The 27,033-nt window shown below is 44.8% G+C and overlaps 2 protein-coding genes across 2 annotated transcripts; one reads left to right on the forward strand and one right to left on the reverse strand.

Annotated features, from left to right (window-relative positions):
* Positions 1-487: 487 nt before the first annotated feature.
* LOC106642326 (proton channel OtopLc) lies at positions 488-11,251 on the reverse strand. The gene is given in 11 exon segments (XM_089598727.1): positions 488-694; positions 778-1,018; positions 1,104-1,276; positions 1,278-1,826; positions 1,910-2,075; positions 2,136-2,358; positions 2,446-2,603; positions 3,347-3,569; positions 5,457-5,571; positions 6,027-6,306; positions 11,248-11,251. Coding segments are annotated over 10 exon segments (2,100 nt in total). The 3' UTR covers positions 488-694; positions 778-809.
* Positions 11,252-17,049: 5,798 nt separating this feature from the next.
* On the forward strand, positions 17,050-18,879 carry LOC106642330 (uncharacterized). Its single transcript, XM_014357080.2, has 2 exons — positions 17,050-17,972; positions 18,056-18,879. Exons 1-2 carry the CDS (start codon positions 17,908-17,910, stop codon positions 18,519-18,521), a joined length of 531 nt encoding a protein of 176 aa, XP_014212566.1. The 5' UTR covers positions 17,050-17,907; the 3' UTR covers positions 18,522-18,879.
* Positions 18,880-27,033: the final 8,154 nt, after the last annotated feature.

Here is a 27,033-nt window from a genome sequence, read left to right on the forward strand (position 1 = left end):
CGCGCGAAGCGCCCAGTACTTGGACTAATGTACATATTATGTATCCATGCAAGATTAAGACAAAAAAAAAATTGTTTTTTTTTTTTTTTTTTACACATTTGCTGCATCTGTATACTTGTAGTGTGCGTGCGATAGACATGGGTAAACAACAACGAGCGAGCATAATCAGGCTCGTCGGATCTTGAGCATGTGCAGATTCGGGTGCCATGGCACTTTGCGGAAGGTCGATGTCCCCTCTGTCGGTCCGTCCGTCTGCCAAAAGTAATCGGCCTCGTCGTCGGTCCTCCTGCCACTGGGCGCGCAGTCGAGCTCGTCCTCAGCGCTGTAGAACCTCATATGCCTCTGGCCCGTGGTCACGTTCCTCCTCCAGGTGCCGGGCTCGCTCGTACTCACGCGTCGTACCATCGACTGACGAGGATGGCGTCGGTGGTGATGGCGGTGCTGCCGGCGATGCGGCGATTGGAGGACGTAGGGCGAGGTCGAGCGATGGGCTACGTACGGCAGATGGGCGTCCAAGTAAAGCCAACTCGCGCTGTCCATGTAGGGGTGCAAATAGGCCCGCCGCGCCGTCTTCTCGCCCCGCTGGCGACAGCCGGAGTCGAGGTTGCGGTGCTTGCGGTAACGTTGGCTTGGCTGTTTCTTCTTCTTCTTCTTCTTCTTGCTCTTGTCGCTGCTCCAGACCTTTGACTTGAATCTTCTCATCGAAAACGAATCGAGCACTTGTTTCAGGATAATCAAGAAAATTCCTATACTGTTACAACTAGTGTGTGCACATACCTGAAGGAGAATTTGTCGGCCAGTGTGTGTCGTCAGTTGAGCGGGTGGTCGCTCTTGATCGTTCTGTAGCACTTGCTCCAGGCCTCGAATAGTAAAACGAAGCTGTGAAACCGATAGAATATGAGCAGCGGCAGGCCGATCCTCGAGATGACGCCCCACGCCAGTATACCGAAGAACCTGAGCTGTAGCTCTTGCGATATCCAGTTTTGCGTGACTATGGTGTCGAAGGTCCACATCACGACTACAAGCCGTTTGTCAAAACGTTATTTTAAGGTATCGTAAACTACCAACATGTGCACGTGAGATTTTAGATGGTTCCAACGCACCATTGCTAAACAGTAGAAACGTGATGATCTGCCTGCCTGGCTTGGCCATGATCTGGACACGAGTGATGCAGCATCTCTTGGAGGCCTCGGCTATCAGGGTGCTCTGGGCGAAGCACTGGACCAGCTGCAGAGCCGACGTCGTGAGCAGGAGGATGTGCCTATCCCGCATGTCCTCGACCTCCTTGTTGGGCTCGTTTTCAGTGTCCTAATGAACCGTCCCACCACACGAATCATGTATGTATTGCCGTGTATCGTCAAACGCATCATAAACCTACCTGGAGCTCGAGGGTGGCCAACGAGCAGGCCGAGGCGACTATCGTGAACACCGAGTAGAGCTGAACGCCGAAGAGCGCGACATTGGACAGCAGGGTGTCGAGGGCCGCGGGGGCTCTCGTGACCACCGACATCTGCCGGATCTGCACGAGTCCGCTGGCCGTCATCAGTCCGCTGAGGGCGAGTATGGTGCCCAGGGTGCCGCAAGTCAACCAAGTCAGGGTGACGACGGGAAAATTCTCGTCCTCGCGCACCACCAGGAATATCAGGATCGCCACGATGCCAGCGACCGTGCACAGGATACCGAGAAAGAGGCCCTTGCTCGAACCGCTACAGCCCATCCTACCCGAGCCCGGGAGGTCCTTCATGCTGTGGAACTTTTTGTGCAGCAACCGGCTCGACCGGCCGACGTTCTGGCCCATCACGAAGGTCACCGCTGCGGCTATCAAACTACATCGACAAAAACGATAGATCGGTAAGACTCGATCAAAGTTTCGTCGTTTGCCTGTATATCCATGGAAAACAATGGGCACCTGAACTGAACGATGAACGGGTACAAAATCGGCATACTCGAGGTCCAGAACTGCCCGAGGGAGTTGGTGTTAAAGCACTCCTGCAAAGCGACGACCTGGGATATCTGCTCCTGGGAGATCGGCACGTACCGGTTCATCGGCAACTCCTCCTCGTAAGGGATGTCATCTGCAACGCGATACGTGAAGTTACAGGTAACGGAACAAAACATTGGCTTCAGCAATCGACGCTCACCGGGTATCTCGCGCGTCTGCTTGGTCAAGGAGCCGGGAAAGCCCCGCAGCTTCAGGGGCGAGGCGGCACTGAGCGGCCCGCGCTGGGCCAGGTGGACGTAGTAGGTGTACTCCTGGGCCGAGTCCCAGATAACGAGGCGCGCCCACACGGCTATGTTGGTCGCCGCCAGGTGGGTGAAGCAAAAGCGCGCCGCCAGGCCGAACCTTTCCACCAGCACCTGTTAATTGACGTCGCGTATTTAAACTCGCTTGATTGTTCGATCGGTACACCCGTAAACATGTTACGTGCGGGTAGGTATCCTGACCTGCGATCTGACGAAGAGAAAGTGCATCATGAGGAAGGTGAAGAGCCCGTGCAAGACCGGATGGACGAAGATGATGTCGTTGAGGCACTCGGCGCCCTGCATCATGTAGTGCATCGCCATCTCCAATCCGTTGAACACAAGCGCGGCTAGGCCGAACACTGCAATCACACGCGCGCGCGTTGATTTATACATATATATGTACATGTATTTTTCACCCAAAGTGTATGTAATATTATATGTGGCTTCCCCAACGTACCGATCAACTCCATTTTCGTGATTTTCGAGGATATTTTACGAGTGTGATCAAAAAGTGCAATGGACTTCCTTGCTACGAGTCGCTTTTATAAGAAAATATATATGCCATGCCTTGCAGCTTACTATAGTTAGTTGTTATCGAGTAGTACATTTTATTACTCAAACACAGTACTGTATAGTACTTCGTACTTAAACGATGATACCGACGAAAAGTAACACGATAAAAAGGTCAAAACGACCAAATACAGTATTCTTCATAGAAAATCATCAATTTTTCGCTGCAGCAACGATTTTTTTACATCGCTTGTTCGGTTTGGCCGGGAAAATGGCAGTTAATCGCCCAAGTTTTGTCCCGACAACGGGAAATCGGTAACTCGAATCATTTAATAAGTTTGTGTGGACGAAAGTATGTACACTAAAAAAAGATGTGCTTCGCGGGACTACCTCAATATTGAAAAAAAAAATGAAGTTAACCGGTTTGTCCGGGAAGCCACAGACATACACCCACGATGATCAAACAACCCACCAACAGCGATATGCCGAGGAGTGACTTTTAACAACATACACGATTTGCAATAAACGCGTGAAACACAATGCCGATTGCACGTGAGCTTGCAGTCTCGTGATTTCGAAAGTGCCGACTTACCGAGCGCCCCGACTCTTATGTAAAAGCTTGTGGGCGCGGTCTTGGATCGGGATATGTGGGCGCGCTTGAGGGAGCCGAACCTCGTGAGCGAGGCGCCGCCGAGCTCCGCGTCCCGCAGACCCGGCCCCGAGCGCAGGCTACCGCAACTGTCCACCAGGACCCACATGTAGATGCCGATTATCACGACGATACTGCCCACGTACATGTATATCAGGAATATACCCTGTGGACAAATGTCTTTTATTAATTTTTTTCTTCTTTGGTAAGTACATACATATATATACATTGAAACAAAAGTACCGCTACGGAAAATATATTGTACATCTAAAATGCACACGGTATAAATATACAGGTTTACAAGTGTCTATATGTGTACGCGTCGGGGGGGCTGTGGATCATCGCGATGTTTCGCGGAACGATATAGCCCGCGGCTCGTTGTGCCCCTCGTCTCTCCTCTGACGGATGTGGTATTGTTGTTGCTTTCAATTTGGAAAACAAAAAAAAAAACTCCGAGCGAAGAAAGGAGCTCGTCTTTGGGCGCACGCGGTACCGCAGCCAATGAGAGCGAGTACACGGTGCACCGGCTTTGATTGGCAGGCCGCAAAGATTACGCCGAGCGTCCAGCTTATTATTACTGTACGTAGCTCGACGCTTTCCGGGATTTACCGATACTCGAGTTACCTTTCTCTTTTTTTTCTTCCCTTTTTCAACAATACACTTTCCGCTGGATTGCTTAACGAAAAAAACCCCAACTCTTGGCTCCCGTCCGGTGACATGACAAGGTGTGCTTGTGCAATAAGGGCTCATCTGGCACCTCCGATGTGTTATCGATGTTTACGCGTCCGATGGCCCATCGCATACACGAGGAGACACGAGCGAGCCGGTGCGTATATGGATTCTTCGCGCGGCTGGTGAGGCAATTTCAAATCGTGCGAAACGCGAGGAACGAAAGGGAGGTACGGGAGAAGAGGGAGCACGTAATTGCGCGACGTACTTCCACGCGCGCGCGTCTTGTGACGTGTACATATAACATATCCACGCGCGGTGTGCGTCATCCTATACCTCCTTGTGCTTCTTCATCCTCTCGGCTTCGTTTTACGTGCAGTTTGCAAAACCCGCTTGGATCCCGAGGGAGTGCTACCGATGGATCAACAATTTTTTTCGTTTCGAATCCGCGTCCGTTCGCCGTATACGCGATACAATGAGCGAATTCGGCCAGTACGTGTTTAATTTAATATATCGGTCGAAACGACATTACCTTGCCACGACAGGTTTCCCCCGAATGATTCCCTTCGAACCGTATACCATCATCTAACGGATCGCGCCACACTACGTAATATGTTTATGTATAGTACACGGTACACGCGCTCACCAGAGAGTTGAATTTACGCGCGACACATCTCCAAGTGCCATCTCTCTCTCTCTCTCTTTTTCTACTTACGTTACTCTCCACATGTGGTAAGGATCGCGACGACAGGTTTTTATTGTTCGCGGACGCGCGCGAGAAATATTTATCGCCCAAGTGTTTGCGCACTTTGTACGTGTGATGGAAGGAAGCTTTTCCCAGCGCAAAGGTTTGGCGAGGTTCCTCGAAAAGTGAGCCATCCCTTTTTCGAGGTGGATATGAATTTAAAATATGAATAAAGTTCCCTCGGGCCATGCGCTCCGTCAGCCGGTTCCAAATCGGTTTACGATCGAGATTTTCGGTCGAGAGCTCTCGCAAAAAAAAAAAAATGAAATAAAAACATACTCGCGCTCTTCGTGTTGTTTTTGCGATCGAAAGGATCGGAATGCCGTACGGCCATGCCGGTATTATTAGGGCTCATCTCCGCGGGCGCTCCCTTTTCCGCGTTTATGGCTCGAGAGGGGACTTTATTTTTTTTTCTTCCTTCGACGCTTCCTATCGTAAAAAACACGCGAGAGAGTCGCGCAGTCGCGTGTAACTTTCGGCCCCTTATCTCTTTATACGGTGCGACGTTACCCTTTTTCTTTCTTTGCTAAAGGATTGTGAGTACGATATAACGTAACAGAGCTAATTGAGGAAAACACGACGAAACTCGTTTTTCGTGCTTTGCTCTGGATGAGGACTGTTTTTTTTTTTTCCCCGTACCTGAAGGCTGAGCAGTGGCACGGGCGTGTCCATGACTTCGGCCAGGCACAGGGCCATCGTGATCACTATCACGAGCTGCCCGTACACGTTCGACAGGACTATCCATAGTTGCGAGCTAGAAAACAATAATAATCATCAACCAGTGTTATCATTTGCAAAATAATCGGCACAGCAATTCATGTACTACAAATTGTCTTCCAAATCCAAAAAAAGTAAGTTTTACGTGTAAATTGTTTGTGATCGTTATGGGTTACGAATCGGTTACATGCAAGAGTACAGTATACTTACGTATATCCACCCCCCTAGAATTAATCTCAAGGTCAAGTTATTGGTCGAAATCGTTTCTTACGAACAGGGGTCTGATCGATATTTCGCTTAAATTACCCATGCGCGTTATTGTTATTTTTGGTTATTTTATAAGGATTATCGAAAAAACTGCTTATTTAAGCGAGATATCGAGTGCCCCGGTCAGACCTCTGGCAGTTAATATTGTTTCGACACACTTTTCCATTGGGTAAACAAAGTGAAAAATATGAACACGAATAATTTGATTATCCAGTGTTGACTCACAATGGCTCGGAGTGGTCCAGGAGGTCGTCGGGGGTCCTGGAGCGCGCCAGTATCCTCGACACGAGCGACTTGGGTGACGACGGCGAGTGCGAGCGTTGCTGGCGAGAGTCGCGTTCCGGTGACGATTTGTTGTCGGCGCCGCCCGAGGTGCGGACCTGCTGGTGCCGGCCGTTGCCGTTCGAGGGCCCACCCGCGGCCCCTCCCGGGCCCCCGTCCACCGTGTCGCCCGTCGTGCTCCCGGTCTCGTTCAAACTGTCCTTGTCGTGCTGCTCGTTGTTGGCTGCCGATCAAACCAAAAAGAAAAAAATACGAAACCATATCAATTCTCTTTCCTTCTTTTTTTCCCCCCAAGCTAAACTGCCCTTTGTACGAACTTTTATTGTGGCGTCGTTGGACGCGATAAATTAAAATACATCCGCGAACTGGTCGCGCCGACGCGATGAAAATTAAAGTTACGACCCCGCCAACAGGTTTTTCCCTCTACGGTATCCCTACGTGCACGTTCATTTGGTACTCGGCGTCGAGTGGAAAATCCTCCCCGAGGGATCGTTCGACGTGGTACTTTAGTGACGTCATAAATTATATCACGTGTGCTTTTATTTAGGTGCGCGTATGTATACACACATATTATATGCACATTACGCAGGGATAAGAGTTTGTTTGCGACTTTCCTCTCACCGATCGCAGGTTGAAGCGGAGTAATAACCGAGCCCTTGTGCGTGTAAGGAATCGAGCGATATCAAAAAGGTAAAGAGTACGCGTATAGCTTCCGACCGATGAATGAACCAGAGAGAAAGAGAAAAGAAAAAGAAAAATGATGAATAAAAGCTGGGAAAAAAAAAAAGGATGTGGAGCAAACTTTTTACATAATAAGCAGTTATCGGACAATCGCTACAACTGTACATACGATTTGCTCGATAAAAATCTCAAAGGCCACTTTCTCTCTCTCTCTCTCCCTCTTCGCTGCAACACAAGTATCATCATCATCCCGATACGTACCGAGTGTGCGGGTGAACGCATAATTACAACGTTAGCCACACAAACTTGCCGATCTATGTACAAGAGAGTGAGTATATTAGGTATATACTTGTATGGTTTTCCTTTCGCCGTCGCGCTACACCCATCCTTGCGTGCGATGTAGTACAACTGTGTTTTTTTTTCTTTTTTTTTTTTTTTTTTTACATGCACGCATCTATACGTGTACCAGACGCGCGCGTGAGTCCAGCCGTGCGTATTATACGTTTCTCGTGCCTAATGCGGGGATAATGTAATTCTAAGAATCTCGCGCGCATCAGTGACAACAACGGATGGAGCCATACATACATATAATGATTATCACAATAAATCCGTTTATAACGTATGGATACAAAACGCATCTACGCGTGTGGTCGTTTGTTTACGTACATATATATATATAGAAGCGAGTAGGTGCGTTAAATTGCGTACGATTCGACCGGGAGAAAATTTTTCTTTCCGCGTCGCGGACTTTTACCCCCGTGCAACATCGTATTGTACCGAGTTGCTCAGTGGTACTATATATAACACGTGCTTGGTTGTAGCGAGCACAGCTTTTGCTTTCGCGATCGAGAGGTTGCCGATCTCTCGGGATATATATCATGTACGTGTACCATTCATTAAGTATCTCGAGAAATTTCAGTGATACGTATGTACACGTCTTTCGATTTTTAGGTAGGTGGACCCACGTTTACTTTTGAAACACAAAAAAGATGTGTATATTAATTGTGTATAAAGTGAAAACGATCCATACATTACGGACTACTCGTCGATGGAGGAAAACGAAAAAACCAACAGTGCAACGCTCGAGCAGCATCCGATCGACCGCGCTAAGGTGTATATGTATTGCTCGATTATCGATGATAAATAAGCCATGACAATGGGCCATTTAATAAATGGAGGAAAAGAAAAAGTATCGAGGAAGAGCTCGACACACCTGCGGCGCATCAGCTCTTATTAAATAAGTGCATTGCGTATCCACGCAAACGAGGAAGAGAAGCAAGGTGTACTTGCAGAATCGTTATTTGTGTTGGGTATTGATCTGATACATTGCGTGTGTATGCTTTGGCGGGAACGCATTGTTTTTTTTTACAAGCAGTAGGTATACACGAGACGGGAGAAAGTTGTTAAAAGGCCGCTTGGGGAAAGAGGATGAAGGGTTGGAGGAGTATACTTGGAACGGAACGAGTGGTAATTTAGTTAGAAATATCGTATTTGCCGATTTTTCAGTGCGTTACGACCATCGGAACTGTCGATATTGAAATCGGATGCAAGTTGTTTCTCTTTTTTTTCTTCATTTGTGTGCGTTAACATTTTTTTTTTTTTTTTTTTGTTTGTATTTTGAATTGACCATACCGAGTTGACGTGCGATATTTTCTAAAAGATGCGAGTGATTATGATATTACGCCGTGTTTATTATTAATTAAGACGTGTGTGTCTTTGTTTTACTTAAAAAAAAAAAAATAATAATAATAATATTAATAAAATCAATATTATATGAACAGGATTCAACGACGGAGGGTGAATAATTTTTTTTATTATTGTTTTTTTTTTTTTCTCCTTCATCGATTGAATCGACGAAAATTTGAATGTCGATCAAGTCAAGTGGAATCGAATTATAATTCAAACTCGTGATTTCAAAATTTATTTTTAAACGTTATTTAATATACTTATGACGTAAGAGATGAACAAACAGCTTTTGAAGATTTAAATGAACAACGTGAAAGCACAAACCCCCGAAACTCGAACGGCATAAATATGTGATTTTTAACGGCGCGAACGTGAGCATTTGTATTTTCTAAGGGATGATTGAGACAGGTTACTGATATCTCTGCACGACTATGATGCATAGCACACTAAAAAAAAAAAAGAAAGCGAATTGATAGCTAAGACTCCTGTTTATTTGTTTAAGCGTCACTATGGCGGTACGTCACATCGTGTCCTTTTATAATTATTATAACAACGAGATACTTTTGTGGCAACAGCTCGAGTCTCGAAGTGATTCGTACCTCTGGCAGAAAAATTACGTTACGAGCTCAACTCAACCAACTGACCTACGCTAGTTCGCGTGGTTGAAATTGTTTTTAACGATACTTTTTTAACTTGTCAAAACAAAAAAAAAATCGTTCTACTCACGTGTGCAAAGTACATCCAATTAGAATTCTCGGACTCATAGCACTTTCGATGCATATTAAAAAACAATCAAACCTGTGCTCTATGAGAAAAGAGAGAAAAAAAAAAAAAAAAAAAAAAAACCAATTGACGAACCACACGAACGCGTCGTTCTCGACTCAACGGCACTCGAAGTTACGGCAAGCGAGGCGCAATGCCAAGTGCATAGTCCAAGACCGGAGTCTAATAAGTTAAGGAAAATCGCAGCAGTAGCGCCGAGAGCGAGCAGTGGAAAGAAAGGAAAAAAAAAAAAAAAAGAAAAAAAGTAGCCTCTGTCGGTCGCTTATGTTGCCGCTGCACGTACATGTGTGTGTAGAGACGTTGCAGCGAGAGGCGCGCAAAGGAGGAGGAATAATCGTCGCGATATACCGGTTCGGCTTTAGCCTCCTTTTCTGATGATGGCGCCGACGCCGCTGCTGCACTTTTGTGTCTTATCATCCCGGGCACCATATGGTCGGCTTCTTCCACCACTAAATGTCCCAGGAGTTTCTCGGCCTCGTGTCGATTCTCTCTGGACCGAACTTTTTTTTTTTTTTTTTTTTTTCTTTCTGCAAAGTGGAACTTCCTTTGTATGCCTGGATACCGTCCTGCTCCCGTGCGTGCTTTTTTTTTTCTGCACGGCAATTAGAGTAAATGGGAGGATTTGTCCGAAACGCCGTAACAACGATCATTTCGGTTTTCTTGCTTTCAATGCGATTCCGGAATCGGCGCGCGATCGCTGTGGGTACGCGGTGAGGGAAAATTCCCACGCGGTCATCACGTACAATAAGAGATTTTCTTTTTCTCGAAAAGCAGCCGCGCTCCGTGAAATTTGCAAAGCAAACACGGCACACAACGAGCTCACTCGATCAATCATGTAGATGGTACGTAAACATAAAAGGCCATTTCGCGCGATTTCTACGATGTCCCTGGCATCTGTCGCGTCTTCTCGCTGGACTCAAATTATAATGTAACGATAAAACGTAGGGGAAATAAAAAAAAAAAAATGTATCGTTCGTCAAGAGTGGAAAGAGTTGAGCTAAGCGTGAAAAACCCTCGTGGCCGATGAAAAAATCGCACGGTCGGTTTAGCCGAGCAATCACACGCGGTGTGTAACGTTCGGTGCTCCTGATGCGCGTGTACTTACGTGGTGTACCAGAAAACACAGACGCCGGAAAAATTCTCGTTATACGGTAAAACCCGCGTGAGTTTCATCCTGCGGTCATTAAAGCCTTCGCACCGGTCAAACACCTGTCGTCGTGTCTTCCCTGTACGTACGTATATATAACGTTATCGTGCTTCGGTTGCGGGTATATCGAGTAATCGCGAAAAAAAGAGATTTTTCATCTACGTGGGTATACATACGTATATCAAATTGTTTAGTCATGACTCAGGCTTGGCTTACTTTTTTTCATATCGTACGACTTATTTTAATAGGTAATCCACCCGCGGGGTCGCAGTAAATCTTTTTCCTGTACGTTTTCTTCAAAAGAATCGTAATTTCATGGTCCGAACGTGAATAATTTTTCAATTTGCTTTCAACGAAAAATTTTAATAAAACAAAAAATGCATCACGATTTGAAAGAACAAAAAAAAAAAAAAGAATCAAAGTATTTGAAAAAGTGTTTAAACATGTATATATTGCACTTGTTTGCTGGAATAATTTTTTAATTTCAAATAACGGCGTCGAATTGACATTCTTGTGAACAAAAAAAATGCATATTATCAAGGGAAAAAGAAAATTTCTCTCAAAGTGTTTGAAAACTGATAAAACGATCGTGGTCACTTCGAAACGAAAGAGTAAAAAGTCGAAAAACAAAATTGTTCTCTGCGCGAGTTTTATTATTTTTTTGTTTCAGTCCCGCAGGAATGACGGACAGTCGAGTATGTGTTTGATACATGAAAAAAAAAAAAATAAAGAAAAGAGTAGAAAGTAGCCCTTGGCCTAAATGGACGACAGACACGGAACCGCAATGAAGAAGCATATATATATATATATATATACAGGCTAACCGTACTGACGCTGCAAACCGATCAACCAAAAGAAACAACTCACCCATCGATCAAAACGGAAATGGAATCTTTTCTCTAGTGTTGGTAAGAAAAGTGCTTGTTGAAAAAAAACCAAGCCACCATATATACACGCACCCCCCTACGGACCGTGACCTATAATGGTCATCCCCATCAGCTGGGCCAGTGTACCTCCAGCGATGAATCACTTGCTTGTACATATATACATGTATATCCCTGATAGCCATCATCAGAGCCCGTGCATTTCTCTCTTGGCGGGCAGCGCTGACCACATGTCGCGGGAGAGCCGGGAGAATCATCTCTTGGGCTGTGCGGTGTTGGTGCCCGATGGCGAGAGGCTCCGTTTCGCGGATGATAGAACCGATATATAGAAGTGAAGCGAAGAAGAAGCAGAAGAGGGGGCACACGCGCATATGGGAATGCGCTACGCGAAACGACATAATTTCCGAGTTATTACATGCCAGGTATACATACACACATGGGGATCGGTCATCTTCTCTCTATGTGTACCTATGCCATTAGCGTCGGAGGGGATGCATACTGCGATGTGTATATATATGGGCTCATATTTGCATTTTCCAGCGTTGCAACGTGTTTGCATACATGTGCATATTATTTTACCCGTACGGGTATATATAGGGAGTTCCGGCTATGTGGATTCGCGTGGGGATGTTTGCGCATGAGAAGCTTTATTTGCAGTGTAATCATCGTGTATAACATAGTAAGTTGTTGCGTCAAGGAGTTTCTATGGGAGTGACACGGGGTACGTATTATTATATTGTAAAAACAAAAAAGTAAATAATAACAAGGGCTTTAGCGAGGAAAGGAAAAACAAGGGGACATGGGTATAGCGTCTTGTCCCGCGCTTAGTGCAACATTTTTGTATGTTGAGGTTTATGAAAATAATGTATCCTCGCTTTTTTCGTATCACCACAAACTCAATTGAAAACGAATCTCGCGTGTTATGGAGAGGCGCAAATACCGTTTTGTCAAATTTAAGTTGCTCTCCATATTTGAAATAGTGTACAACTTTTTTTAAATAGTGAATATACATTGTTTAAACAATGAAACAAGTGATTTAACTATTTCAAAGTTGTGTATACTTATAACTTGGTTGAACTGGTGAATATTCACTGTGAAATAGTGGATTTTAGTCAATATTCAATATTTCTACCAAGTTGACGTTTCACTGTTTCAATTAGTTGATTAACTTGTTGCTGGTACCACTTAAAATAATATAAATGGGCTATACAATTATATTCATTTGGATCAAGATTGTTCGTTATATTATACTGATGAATATTTGGAATAAAAATGTATAACGATTGGGCGCGAATAATCGATCCTGATTTTTCACTTTTTAGCCAGTGAAAATCTTGATTCACTTTCGCAAGTAGGGAAATTTTCACTATTTCAAATTTAGAGAGTACGTGTAAAACCCCTTCGATTTTGATTCAACCACAATTACTTTAACCATACCAGCTCAGCTTGTATTTTCGAAGATTAAACTTGTTTTCTAAGCTGATTTACACGATTAAAGAGGTAAAGTCACAACGTTAGCAACGTTACTCTCGATACATTTTTTTACGCATCCACTCTTATTCGCGTAATTTTCACACGATTAAAGGTCTGTACGTTAAATGAAAAAAAACCCCTCGAGGTTCCCTCTATCTTGTGATTTTACGTGGACTTTGACGTGAGCTCGCATACCTATATGGTATAGGATATAATAAAGAGAGAGAGAGAGTCGTAACACATACCGCTACATGAGTGTTTGGTGCATCTCGTGATGGCTATATTATGTACGCAGTGTGTGCACCATAATATTATTATGTATGCATGTATATATAGATACACCGTACTCTTGTCTACATATTTCTCTCTTTGGCTCGTCTTCGCGAGAGAACATGCATACGGCTTGCATGTAAATCACGCGGTATACATATACGTATACCCAATACACACCTGTAGAGAAGTGAAACAATTATAAGACGCGCCGATGATAATTGATTGGAAATATGTATTTTACGTAATATATAGCATAAAACAACGGAAAAGTGGCATCGGCTTCCTTTAAGTAGCACCAGCTTGAAAGGTTGTTCTTTTGTCGAAAGTGGATGTGCACATGGACGACAAGATCGAGGCCAGAGGGAGATTTCAACTTTCGATATTTCATTCGTAAGTATATATACGTATACACTCTCCGTGCATAATAATCCAGCGCATGTAGTTTTCACGCGCGAATGAGCGCGCCGAAATGATAAAAAAAAAGAGCCACCTCGTGTATACATATACACAGGGAATAATAGAAAGAAGGCGGGGGGAAGCAAAAAAAAAAAAAAAATCCATACCCACAACAGAGTCGTTAACGATCGTGAATCGATAACTTTCCAACAACCGCGTGATGATGACTTTGCTGAACGGCTATGCATAAATTTGGATCTCTGCGGCCGCCCATCGGGACGCTGCGAGGAAAAGAAAAATCAGCACGGCACTTCCTCCGCGCGCGGTTTATTACAACGGCGTTCGGCGAGTTTCTCCCCGAGAGGAAAAAATCGGCGCTTACGACTTGCAAATGAGCCTCGCGCTCGTATCTATCACATACGTGCAATTGTGTATAAACACGCTGCTTTTTGCACCTGTCTCGGTCACATCCTCTCTCGGCGTGGGTAAATATTAGGAGCCATAACGGACGCTGTGCGTATAGTCTAGGGTCGATCGGTAGTGGCTTACCAGCTTCCGCCCCGTCCACCGGCACGTCGACCGGCCGCTCCTCGTACTTGACGCCCACCGGGACGGCTTTGTCGTTGTTGTTCTCGTCGCTCCTCGTTTCCACTCCGTCCCCATCGAGGTCACCGGGAAAATCGTTTGGCACCAGAGTCGCGGAGTCATTGAGCGCCACGTCCTCCCGCGGCTCGTTTGCACTTTGCCAGCTCAACCGCCCCTCGCGATTGTCGCGCCGTAGGACCTCGCTCACCGTGTCCACCATCTCCTCTACCAGCTCCTCCTCTTCGAGTATGTACTCGCTGCGCGGGATTTCTCCACCTCCATCCTCGGGGCAATGCTGGATTCTGGAATGTTTTTTTTCTCTCTCTCTCTCATACTTTGCCGATCGATCGCCAAGTCGAGACGCAAACGATTTCGTATAGGAGGCTCGCTCCTTTTACAAGTTTGCCGGGACTTGACGAGAAAAAATGCTAGCGAGCGCATCAACAAGTTGCAAACAATGTTGCATTGGAAGAGAACCGTATGAATATTATGCACATGAAAAACTTTAAGTACGCGCGGATACCCCCATAGTATCAAAAGTTGAATGAAAAAAAAGAAAAAAAAAATCATGATCCCACCGGTCGAGACTCGAGAGTCCACGACTTGAAAAGCCAACCGATCCGATCGAGAGAGAGAGAGAGAGAGAGAAAAAAACCGCGGCCCTACCTGTACGGCTCGACGAGGCCGACGATGCCCCTGGGCCTGGAGACGAGCCCGGGCTCCCTGGCCCATCCGACCTCGTCCTCCCCGGCAAGCATGGCCTCGCGCCTCCTCGACGCGCTCCTCAACCAATTCTCCAGCTCCTCCCGTCTCCCAACTACTCCTTCCTCGAGCCGGCGCCCCGGCTTGTCCACGACGCTGTAGATCGGCTCCGGGGGCAGCCTCTGTCTCTCCTCGGCCGACCTCTTCCCCGGCGCGTCCAGGACGTCGTAGATCGGCTCGTGGCTCTCGACTCCGTACCAGCGCGCCTGACGACTGCCGCTGTCTGACTCCGGCCGAGCCCCGCCAAATTGGACACCGTTTTCGGACGCCATGGGCTGCTCTCTTTCCTCCGATGAGCCGGAAGTCACGCGCCGATCGACGACCCGGCGCGCATAACTCGGCTTGTTATCACCCGGCCACTGTTTTGTCCGCTGTGGTGTTGTATATGTCCTCCTGCGCGGAGCCAATGGACCGAGCGAAAGTCCCGGAGTTCTTTTTTTTTCTTTCGTTTTATATCCAACGCGCAAAAGTTTCTCTCGTCGTAACGCGGAAGGTTCGCTTATCTGTTGCCGATCGATCGGTATATCGGGCTGTTGTTGTCGGCCCCGGTCGCGGGAGGCAAGTGGACACGCGGCGAGCTTTTTCCGAGGGACCTCTCGCACGGCAGAGCGCCTCGCTCGCGTATACGTGCTTGGGGCTTCCTCTTTTTTTTTCCACTTTTTCGTTCGGCCCGTGCCAGCGTATGGATCGTGACTGGGGTCCGAAAGACCGCGCGTCTCTCTCCTCTTGACGAATCGTCATCTCTGTCGTCCCCCTTTTTTCTTCACGTATCGTCGGGGTTTTGCGGCTACTTTTCGGTCCCTCCGTGGCTGCGAGTACATTGTTTCGGACTCTTCGATTTGCCACAAAAACGAGCTTTCCCTCGTCACCGTAAACCATAAACTTTGATCATTACCGTGATGATATATATTTATAACATCGTGACCGATCAATTATCATATGCGTATATAATACTTTTGATTGTTCACGAAACGCGCGCTTCTTTGCATACAATTGATTACACATGCCATTGTACATTGGTCGTATATGTACCAACGCCAACCGCGCGTATACACGAGAGACTTTTCCAATGATCACCGAGTGCTTTTTCGCAACATTTGCATCATCTTGATGTAACACGCACGCTCGAGTGGGACAAACAAAAAAAAAAAAAAAAAAAAAAGACATCCATATACATCCACGCGTAGGTTTTTAACAATTCAACGACACGGGCAATAGCATCTCCTTTCAAGCTCGACGCCATTAGATCCACGTCCAATCGCGAGATCATTAGAACCCGAGCTGTCGTCTCGCAGCTGTCGTAACACACTCATGTACACGATACGCGATGAAAAAAAAAAAAAAAAAAAAAAAAAAAAAAAAAAGTCCTTTGTCAGACCTACAGGGTTTGTTTTTGTTCGATTATTCGCGTGTACGTATTGTTATAACAGAGAGCGCACCCCGCGGTCGTCGCATCGTCTCTCCATGGCGTATGGTTATCGGTGTACGATACTTTATTAGCGACGTCACGGTTCGCGTGTGCGTATATATGTCATTGTGCGGCTCGGAAAAACCTTGCAAAGAAGAATATGGGGGAGGCGAGAGCTTGGGTTAATTTAATGTTTCCGCGTTGATGTACACGCACACACCCCCGCGTGTGTGTTTAAGATGCGAGCAACAATCAACCGATTTTTGCGGAACAAATAACGATCCCTCGTACGCACTCAGCTGTGATATCTACATAAATATTTTTTTGTTGGACTTGTTCTGCTACTTGTATTGAAAAAAAAAAAAAAAAAAAAAAAATTAATAGTAATATTAACGACGTGCACACTTACCACAGTACCGATTTCTTATATTATCTTTATACATCAGTGATGCGTGAAAAACCAAGAGTGAAACGGTTTATTGCGTATGCGCGTGTATATCGGACTCTGGCCTATTACGAGTGCGTATACGCGTGTACATGTACGCATAGCCGACGGTAACCTTTGCATCCGCAAATACATCCGTTCGGCGTCCTACTCCTCTTTGACTTTTTGCATACGAAGGAGGTTGGCGAAAATAAGCCACCGCCAACCGCTTCAATTCCATCCTACGCATGCTAATGCTGTCACAATTTTCTCTCTCTCTCTCTCTCTCTTTCATACAGGGCATATATTTATGTATGTACTACATATGTAGTACATACGCATCGCATGGCGTATATATATACGCCAGCTCCGCTTAACTGTACACCCGACGAGCCATATACGCACCGACTGGCTTACACTTACAATAGTTGGGTCCGAATCCGCGCTGCGTGAGGGCATGTGTACGACATTTGTTCGCCTTCGTTACCTATAATACAACACTTACTTTTGTACCCTCTCTCTCTCTCTCTCTTTCACGCTGTGTCGTTTCGTTCGTACAGTCACTTTGTTTTTTTCAAGTGCCGAAAAGAGTACAAATGATGATAATAATGTGAAAGAGCCGTGTGATCGGTATGGTGTACGTATCTAAGTTATTGCAAAGTACATAGTACGTGTGGACAAGTGCACATCGTTTGATGAAATCGACGGAAGAATGTGCGTGTGTACGCGCGAGGTCGTTGAACCATCGCGCGAGAAAAGGGACACCGCTTGATTGATCGGCACCAGCGCAATTGCTCGCTCGATCGTACGCGTATGTGCCTATTGTTGTTGACGTTGTCACGGGTTAGACGTACCAGAATATACCCATACACTTGGCTGTATTAAAATTTGTATCGTATGTGAAAAATCGCGTGTATTAAATTACGACAGATGCGCGAAATTAATCTTCCGGCGCAAGGACGATGAGTATAGGATAACGATCTCTGCTCCATCATCGACAAAAGGGGACGCATCGGCGTGTGTGAAAAACACAAAAAGTCATGCAATTTGGCCGATCTTGCATCCCACCGATGACGATCAATCGCAGCCAGTGGCGGCGTTATCTAATCGGCACCGTTGCTCACTCGATCCGATCGGGTCACGGATACCGGTCAAGGTCTCCCTGCTAGCGCTCTGGGTCGCGATCGAGAATTTTCCTCCCTCTCTCTCTCTCGGTATGCACGAGCAGCAGGGCACACGTCGTCGCGGATAGTTTTCAAAACTGCTCTCTGGATATACACAATAGATCGGTATACATATAGAGAAAGAGAGGTGCAACAACGATGCAGGGGAGATCGGTAATCGCGCGTTGTTCCTTGCTCCTGCTCGCGCTTCCAACTTTGAATGGGTGAGTTTCGAATGATTTCATTTAAATTTTGTGTCACCACCAGCGCGTTAATCAATTGTTGTATGTGTATGCATATTGTATAGCGATCAGTGGCTAATGCAGGGCGACTTCATCCCCGAGTCGGAGGCGAGGCGCTCGAGCCTCGTCCTGGCGACGACAAACTCGACGACGAGCGTGTCCTCGTCGATGCGACTGACGCTGACTTCACCCCCGAGGCACCGGATAAACTGCGTCCTCGCGGCCGCGCTGGGCATGAACGGCAACGTCAGGCTCGTCGACGGTGGCGTTGGCTTTGGCAACGTGACGCTGGGCTACGAGACGATTTCCGGGAAAATGGACCAGCTGTTCGTGCAGATCGAGTCGAACGCGGAGGACCGGCTCAGCGTCAGGGACAACGTGGCGGAGAACTCGAGGGTTACCATTTTGTACGACATGTTCAGGGATTGGCAGAGACAGGGCCCAGGGACGAGGGGTGACGTTGGCGATGGTTACAACAACACCGTGCTGGCCTCGGAAGATGAGTCCAATGCGGCCGATCGGGGGGTCTGATGATACTGATGAGCTGACACTTGTACAACGGAGGGGATACGCGTTTTATTGGGATTGATGGGTGTCTGCGAGTACATGAATGTATCATTATACTGACGGATTACGGGTGCATCAATAGTTTAGTGATTATCTGAATTGTAATAAACGAGCGAGTGTCCTCGACCGTCGAATTGAACATTACCTATACATATATTATATTTAAAAAAAAAAATTACATTGTACAAACGTATAATCATGCTTTAGCGAGTAAACGTGTACGTCTCCATGCTCTTAATTATAATTATATACATGTCATACAAAAACTGTCTCATATGGTATAGATAAAATACACACACACCCAATTGGAGTCTATTTTGTAGAAAAAATTTGGGGGGGGGGGAAGGAAAAATATATTATGTACCATAAACTACTCCATCTGGCTCGCACAGGGAGGGGGGGGGCTTGTAACGTATAACGCGTAAGGCGAATCTGGATAATCTTGAGATTATAAGGTTGTATATGCATCCGTGAGATGCGCTGCGCTCCTTTCGGGAATAGGTACATATACGAGCGCTTAAATCCGAGGCTTTTTTGTCCGTGTATATGCGAGGGAAAACGGGCCATCGTGAGAAAGTGGGAGATGGTTGTTGGAATGAGAGGATAAAGTTGGGGTTGAAAGCAGTTTAGTGTGGGTCATACCAACAATTTGCGGAGCGATGGTTGATTTGTTTTAAAAATTTGAGTAAAAAAAAAAAAGGAAGATTTTGTTTTGTTGATTTACGACTTTGGGGTATCTTCGAAACTGCACTTTTGATTGAGCGGAATAAATCCAAACTTTGATTATACGTATGTTCCGAGGAAGCAAAGATATTCAGCCAAATAAGCGGGCAATAAAAGCCAAAAGTGAAAACGGGCAACAGAGCACATGTACACCTCAATTTACATCTCCGGCGCTCACTGAATTTTTATTTTTCTCCTCTTCTTCCGATTCCACGTAGGAATCGCTCGTAGGTATAATATGTATTTATTATGTTTTTACAATAGAAAGCCGCAAGGTCGTTTTTTTCCTCGTTAATGCACATACCGATCCGAGATCGTTTTACATTACCATTTTCATCCCAGCTTTTACTTTTGCCGATCTCGATCGGTATGCGCTCGACTTCCGCGTGTACACCCATCACCTATCCAAAAGCTATTAGTTTTGGACTTTCGTTTTTCAAGCGTATACAAGCATAATATACGGTAAATACATAGGATGTGTGTACGCGGTGCGATCTAGATCTCCCGATGAAAATTATATCGGTCCCGATGGGACTCCTCGATGCGAAAACATTACGAGTTTGCAGTGTAAGAGAGTACAAGTAAGTACCAGCTGCGATTACGGGAGAGCGTGTGTCTTCTTGTTATGATCCGAGTGAAAGTCTATTCATTTTATATTTGAGCGCATACATATATACACATGTGTATAGCGCGTATTGGTATGTTGTACATCGATGGAGCGCCAGTGATGGCGGGTTGTAGAGTAATCGTTTTTTATTTACTTTTTTTTTTTTTTGCTGTTTTCTAATGTTTCAAGCCGCGTGTGTTTGAATTTTCAAGTTAACACAGAATCGGTGGTATACGTCCAAAATTGTAAATCCAAGGGTGCCGGGGTGCACGTTCAAAACGTAGCGTACAAATAACACGCTGCGAGCACTCGACAGGTCGATAATCAAAGTGTGCGCCAACTAATTTTTTTTTTTTACTCAAACGCTTGGATCGATGTCCATCGTTTGCTCATAAAAATTTCAATGAAGCAATCATGTATATATATATATTGTACAAGAGAGTAATGTAGATGGGATGCAGCATATATAGCCATTATCGTCGACACGTATCTCCTATATTCGAGGTGATACTCGTACGACAGGTTTTAGTATGCGTTATCATCGCTTATGATGCTTTTTCACATTATAAAATGGCACTCAATTGGCGCTATTGTTTTTAATACGTCAAATAAGAAAGGTTTTAGTTTTAACTTTGGCCACTTCATTTGTTTTTGTACAGGCTCTTCGGTGCTAGTAGTTGCCTCTCACCTCGAATTGCTCTCACAACTCGTGGTTCGACAACACAAAGTGCGCCAAACCTATATATATTATAAATACAGCACGTCCGATCGGCGATTAGAACCTAAGCATCGGCAACGAAAACCTCGGTAATTGCGTTTGAAACCTTTTTTTTCTTTATTTTTTCCAACTTCGTATCCTGTGCTGCATCTCGCGAGGACGAACAATGCCACGGGCGTCGAAAAAGAAACAAACGGGGGAGGGAAAAGGAAAAAGGAAAAAAGAAAAAGAAACAAATCCTCCCCACGGGGAACTTTCCTCGCAAAAGTGCGCGCGCGCGAGAGAGAAGAGGAGGTGAATCCAGGTTGATTTGTATCCGCGCGATTTTTCCGATAATAGCAGGAGAAAGTCCTCCAGCAGCTGCTCCCATGATTTATACGCGAGACGGCCATAGTGGGAGGCATCAAGTGCAAGGCTGCGCGCGACGGTGAAAGGAGCCGCGAAAAAAGAAGCTGGACTCTCGAGATACATATAACACTATTATATTTATCTCTCGCTGATGTATACGTATACATATAACACCCGTCATTCACTTATACTGGAGGTAAACTGTCGCCGTCGACGTGCCGATGGCCGCTCGATTTTACCTAGAATATATATATATTATCATCACCACGGCACGGTCGAGATTTGCCGTTTTCATGACGATACGTTTTCTTTTCTTCTTTCTTTCAACGCAAAGACAATGTCGGCGCACGAGGTACGTGATATACACATCTCCATTTTCGGGGATTTCGTTTTGTACGCAGAGCCAATGTAAAGAATAAACAATCGAAAGCATTTGTTTCATTACATATATATATATATATATAGAAAAGAAGAAGGCGTCATCGAAAGTTTTCTCTCTGCTGGCGCGGGCGTTTGCACCATATATATTATATTCTTGTTGTATGGCGTGGTGGTATAGCATCTTGGGCGGCGCGGGAGATTTTCCGCCAAGCAGCTTTCGAGTATAGTCATCGGCCCCCATTTCGGTCATTGCACGGGCCACGACCGGAACGCGCGAGTGCAGGTACACATAATATATATACACAATAGTGCATCTTTAAGGGAATCGTTGAATTCAACCGAGTACACCCACACGAGCAACGGCGGGCGGATTTCATGTTTTTCCCCCCTCCTCGTTTATGAAATGCATGGGAAACGATTGGTGATTCGCTTCCTTTGATCTTTTACAAGTCGCGATCGGGAGAAAACTCATTTCGCGCGGTGCTGGCAGGATGTGCGTTCTGGAATCGCTGGCTCGGATCATCGGGAAGGAAAGAACAAAAACAAAACAAAAAAACAAAAAAAAAACAGTCGATACGAAAAGAAAGGGAAACAAAGTGACCGCTCGATTTCACCGTCAAATAGATCGAAAGACACTCGGTGCGCGAGCGAATTAAGGACAGCGCCGGACCGGAACACGGAACGATGATCGTCCCGTGCTCGTGTACAGGTGTATGTGATACTATTAGAGTTTCGAGGTGCGGGTGGTTTTTTTTTAAAATGTAAAATAAGTGATCGGTAAAATGAAACCACGCTCCAACCGTCATTTCGAGCAATTTGAAATGTTTTTGAAAAAAAAATTATGCGTACAGTGGCAAAAGGAAAGACAAGAGTTGGGAAAAAACACAGAGCGCTTTGAGCAAACTTTGCATTGTTGCGGCTTGCGAGCCGTGGGTGGGTTTTTGCAACTGAAAACTTTCGCCTAATGCAACCGGTCGGAAAATTAATTCACTCGACATCAGCGCCTGCCGTGTGTATGTACGTTACTCTGATGGACTTTTACGAGTTTAATTGTTGCACTAGGCGCATCCTTCCATGTGGGGATTCAGCGTGTACTACAAAACTGCAGAATAATTTGTTAACACGATGGTATAGCTTTGAATAACAAGTTCGACCGAAGAAATTTTCCTTTCGAACCCATCGAGTTTCAGACATCCTGTACTTTTCGTTTGCTGAACTAAAAAAAAAAAAAAAAGAAAAACACGCCGATCGCTCCGGATCGATTATTCTTAACGCGTGACTGGGCCCACCGCGCACGTATTTTTATTTTCCACGTTTCTATGTACCTTTTCTCCCAAAAGTATCCTGCACTACACTCTTGATGTATACCTAAAGTAAATAATTATTTTCCTGTTTCAAAACGATTTTTCCATCACTGGACAGACCGAGAAAAAATCCAGACTCAAGTCTCGCGGTAGGCGTTTCCTTATTGGATGCCCTAAAAGTGATGAAAAAAAAAAAAAAAAAAAAAAAAAAAAAAGAAAAAGTCCCCTTCTCCGATTGATTTTTAGACGCAACATTCCACGCGTACCATATTCAAGAGCACGACTCGATTCTCACGCGCTATTACGCTTCCCGTAAAAATGAACTGGTTATCGGATGCGCGGCTTAAAAGCAAAAACAAAACGACGCAAAACGCCGCGGCCATTGTTCGTATACGCACACTGAAAGTTCGGCTATTGTTAGACACGTGCGAACTATTCGCACATTTTGCTCGGGGTGTTTTTTCCCCTCCCAAGTCCAACATCAGCTTCCAACGCGGAGGAGCAAAAAAAGGGACTCCCATGCGAGCGGAAGCGGAACCCTCGGCTCCGGACAATATAAAACATCATTTTTTCCCACCCGCGCGTGCATACATCCACAAGGGAGTACATGCACGCATCATACTTTCATCGGCAACATAAATGTACAAGCTCACCGGTGGATTTCCCTGAGTTGGCCTCCTCGATGGGCTGCAGGGTGGCGGCATTGGCCACGGCCGCGCTCCTCGGCATCTTGTCCCTGCGCCTCTTGTTCGAGTATATCTCGTACCTTTTCGGCGGTCGGCTCAGACAGCGCGCTCGAGCCTCCTCCTCTTGGTCCATCAAAGCTGCTGCCCCCTTGCACCAATACACGCGCGCACACCCGCCTCACCACCGTACAAGCATGATCGGTATTGTACCCTTGGCCCGTGTATACTTATCAATCGCCAAGCGTCGTCACTTGGATCTCGTGTTTTCCGTTGGGTCGAGGCATCGGTATCGGCTTTACCGATTTTCTCATCGTTCGGGAACTGCACCGAAGTTGTACTATTGCCGAAGACGCGCGCGATCGGCGTTTTTCACGACTCCATCGGATCGGTCGAAGATCGGTATACACCAAGCCCTCACATCTTCGCGCACAAATCACAGGTTGTCCTCGACGGTGCTACCTTGTGCCGTGAGCATTTGGTCGAGACGCGTTGGTATGTACCTCGCCACGCGGGAAACGAAACGATAGACTCGATCCTTGAGAATCGCGGCCGACGCGGATGCGAGCGCGCATCAAACTCGCCGATCTCTCGCGGCTGCTGCGGCTGGTCGAGTCCTCGCCGCGCAAGGAGGTGGGAGAGCCGCGCGCCGTTGGGTGCAGCGGCGAGGGGGGAAACCGCGACCGGTACACATTGCGATGGGCACTCTTAAGTACCTTACGCATAGAAATCGGGGATGTATATACAGTTTTGCTTATAGGGATTTTTATCGTCTGTACGATACCGTACCTAAGTTTTTCAATTTTTTTTTTTTTTTTCTACCTGCGCCTCTGGTTTTTAGAGGGACTGTAACACCCGGTTTTTTTTGTTTTTGTTTTTTATCGTGCACAGCACTCGATGCGCGCCCTTACAGCCTATATAATATACACGCGCGTGCATAACAATATAATGGACCGGATGTGTTGCGGTTTCGGCGTTTTCATCGAGCTGGGACTGGGAGAGAAGAGAACTTTTGGGGGAGCCGAGTCTGCGGAGCACTTGAAATTGCAAGCCGAAATATATTTTGATTCAAACAAATGCAAGTATACCTACACGATTATCGGGCGAAAAGTAATTTTTACCTATTCGGACTTTAGCAACATTACATGTATATACGTACCATTGAAAGATGGGTCCTTTAGGTATATAGTGTATATAATAAGAATACGGTAGGATGTAAAGGGGGTTACTCTCTTTTCGTTCCCTCTACGTGCACATGCACAGGAGCGCACTCGAGATAGAGGCACCTGGAAATCAATTAGAATAATTTTATTCCAATTAACTCGAGGCGAGAGAGAGAGAGAGAGAGAAAATTTCAAAGGCGGTATGCAAAATTGGCCGCGCGAGGGGGAGAGAGAGAGAGGAAATCGTGAATGAAACGTTAGTCGCGGGCGCGCCTTATTCGCGAGGTGCGCATTACGTGAAATAAAGACAGAGAAAGTGGAACGCGTGGCCGCCCCCCCCCCCGCCCAAGGAAATTGAGATGTTGACGGTGGCGGGGAGCCGATACCGATACGGAAGCACGTGGTTTGACATTTTTATCGAACATCCATACAAGCAAGATTTATATGGATGCGATGGATTATTCATCGCTTTGGCAACAAGATATCCAAGAAACTTGTTGATACAAAATATATAATATATGGACAAACGATGAAGGTGACAGTAATAACATTTTTTTTTGTTATTTGATGTGATGCATTAACACCTCAATTGAGCAAAGTTGTACCAAACGCTGGAAACTTTTTTTTTTGTGGTTTTTTTTTTATAGGCTTCCAAAGCATCGGATATGACGAGGATCGAAGTAATCGCATCACGTAAAAGAGGTGCTCTAGCTCTGTTTATTTTTATCTGTAATAATCTGTATAGTACACGAGTACTATCTAAATTTTTCAATATTCATCACTGTACTGTGAGATGCAATAAAACAAATTACGAAAAAAAAAAAAAAAAAAAAAAAAAGTATTCATAACAGCATGACATGTACACTATTTTAATCGTAGTATCAGTCAACCGGTAAAATCGCGTATGGCAAAAGCTCGGACACAAAGTGCAGGTAATTATCATCTAAAACTGTGACAGCGATCGAGAGGAAATCAATTAAAGTGTAAATTTGTGAGAGAGCAGTGCAAGTATAGGTATATAGACTATATATATACGAAAGGCAAAAAAATTCAGGCCAACGTTGAATACATGTCACTTCAGGAAAGAAATCGAAAAAGTTATAAAAAACATCTTGATTGTGATTTGATATTGAAAGTGAAAAAAAAAAAAAAAAAAAAAAAACGAACGTGAAAAACGATTTGTAAAAAAAATACGGAATAAGTATACCATAATGTATCGCACCACCACCACCATAATATCCTTTCCAGAAAATCCTTAAACATGTATACCCAAGGAACGATCTTTACACAAAGCACCGCTAATTTTTCCCTGCAGGTAAGATATTGCCGATCGTTAAGCAGCGATAGACTCGCTCAGCCAAGCTCAACCGAAAACTTGCCTATCTCACAGTTTATACGTTATATATAGATACAACATATTTTATATTTATATACGTATCAACGAAAATATACACATGGTCATTTATCGCTATACACCTGCATATATATATATATATATATATATATATATATATATATATATATATATATATATATGTATGTATGTATATATGCGGGAGAATTCGCTGTAGCGTGACACGACTCGTAAATAGTGTATATACTTATTATATATAAATCTAGCCGAGATGCACAGGCATACTTGTATATACACGTACCTCGTAAAACTAGAGATATTTTGTATTAATTGCTGATCCTCTGGGTGTGTTGCAATAAGAGATCGCGGGATATTATTTTAAAATATTATCGTTGGCTGTTGTTTTAATTATATTATTATTGTATATACATATATACCTGATGTGTGTACGTGAGCACTAAATCTCAAGTACCAGATGCCTGTCTATTGCCTCGTTGCGATGATTTTCTTTGTCATCGATTCTCTTCTCGCTCGAAATCCAACACGCATTAAGTAATGAAAAGAAAGAAAGAAAAAAAATTCCAGTCTGTTCTGATTCATGACGCGAGAAACTTTTGCAGACTGCAGTAATGGACTAATCATTGTGTATGTTTATTTGTGCGCGTATACAATTTCTTTCTTTCTTTTTTCATTCAAATTGCGAATCGCGGCTCAAATCGTTGATTTTTTAAGTATTCATAATAATACACGACAAAGAACTGCTCCTGGTGGGATTTTTCCTGTGTTATGTTCATTTTTGTTTTCAAATCTTAATCCTAAAATTAGAAGATTAATATTATAATTATAAGTATTCCCATCACAAATTTCAATGAATATTGCACAAATTTTGATAATGTTGTTTTTTCGCCGACATCACAGTTCACTGCGTACGAGGATCTAACATTTTTTTGAGGAAAAACCGCTATTAGAGTTGGAGCGTACGTATATATAGGTTTCAAATTAAAAAAAAAAAAAAAAAAAAAAAAAAAAATGGAATATGACAAAGTGAAGCCATTGAAATTTATATAGCATCGTGAAGGTGCATCAATTTTCAGATTTTACAAAAAAAGCGTTTCAATTTTGAAAATAATCATTACCTCCAAGAATGTAATAAACTTCATACCACGTGCAATCGGAGAATATTATTAATTATATA

This window comes from Copidosoma floridanum, unplaced genomic scaffold (assembly GCF_036245765.1).
Source record: "Copidosoma floridanum isolate Cflo_tuat_1 unplaced genomic scaffold, Cflo_Japanese_pri ptg000006l, whole genome shotgun sequence".
Classification (NCBI taxonomy): Eukaryota; Metazoa; Arthropoda; class Insecta; order Hymenoptera; family Encyrtidae; genus Copidosoma; species Copidosoma floridanum.

Bases quoted from the DNA above. Each gene is read 5' to 3' on its own strand.
- LOC106642330 (XM_014357080.2), top strand. From the start codon at position 17,908: ATGCAGGGGAGATCGGTAATCGCGCGTTGTTCCTTGCTCCTGCTCGCG. The intron at 17,973-18,055 runs GTGAGTTTCGAA...CATATTGTATAG, and splicing joins GCGCTTCCAACTTTGAATGG to CGATCAGTGGCTAATGCAGG.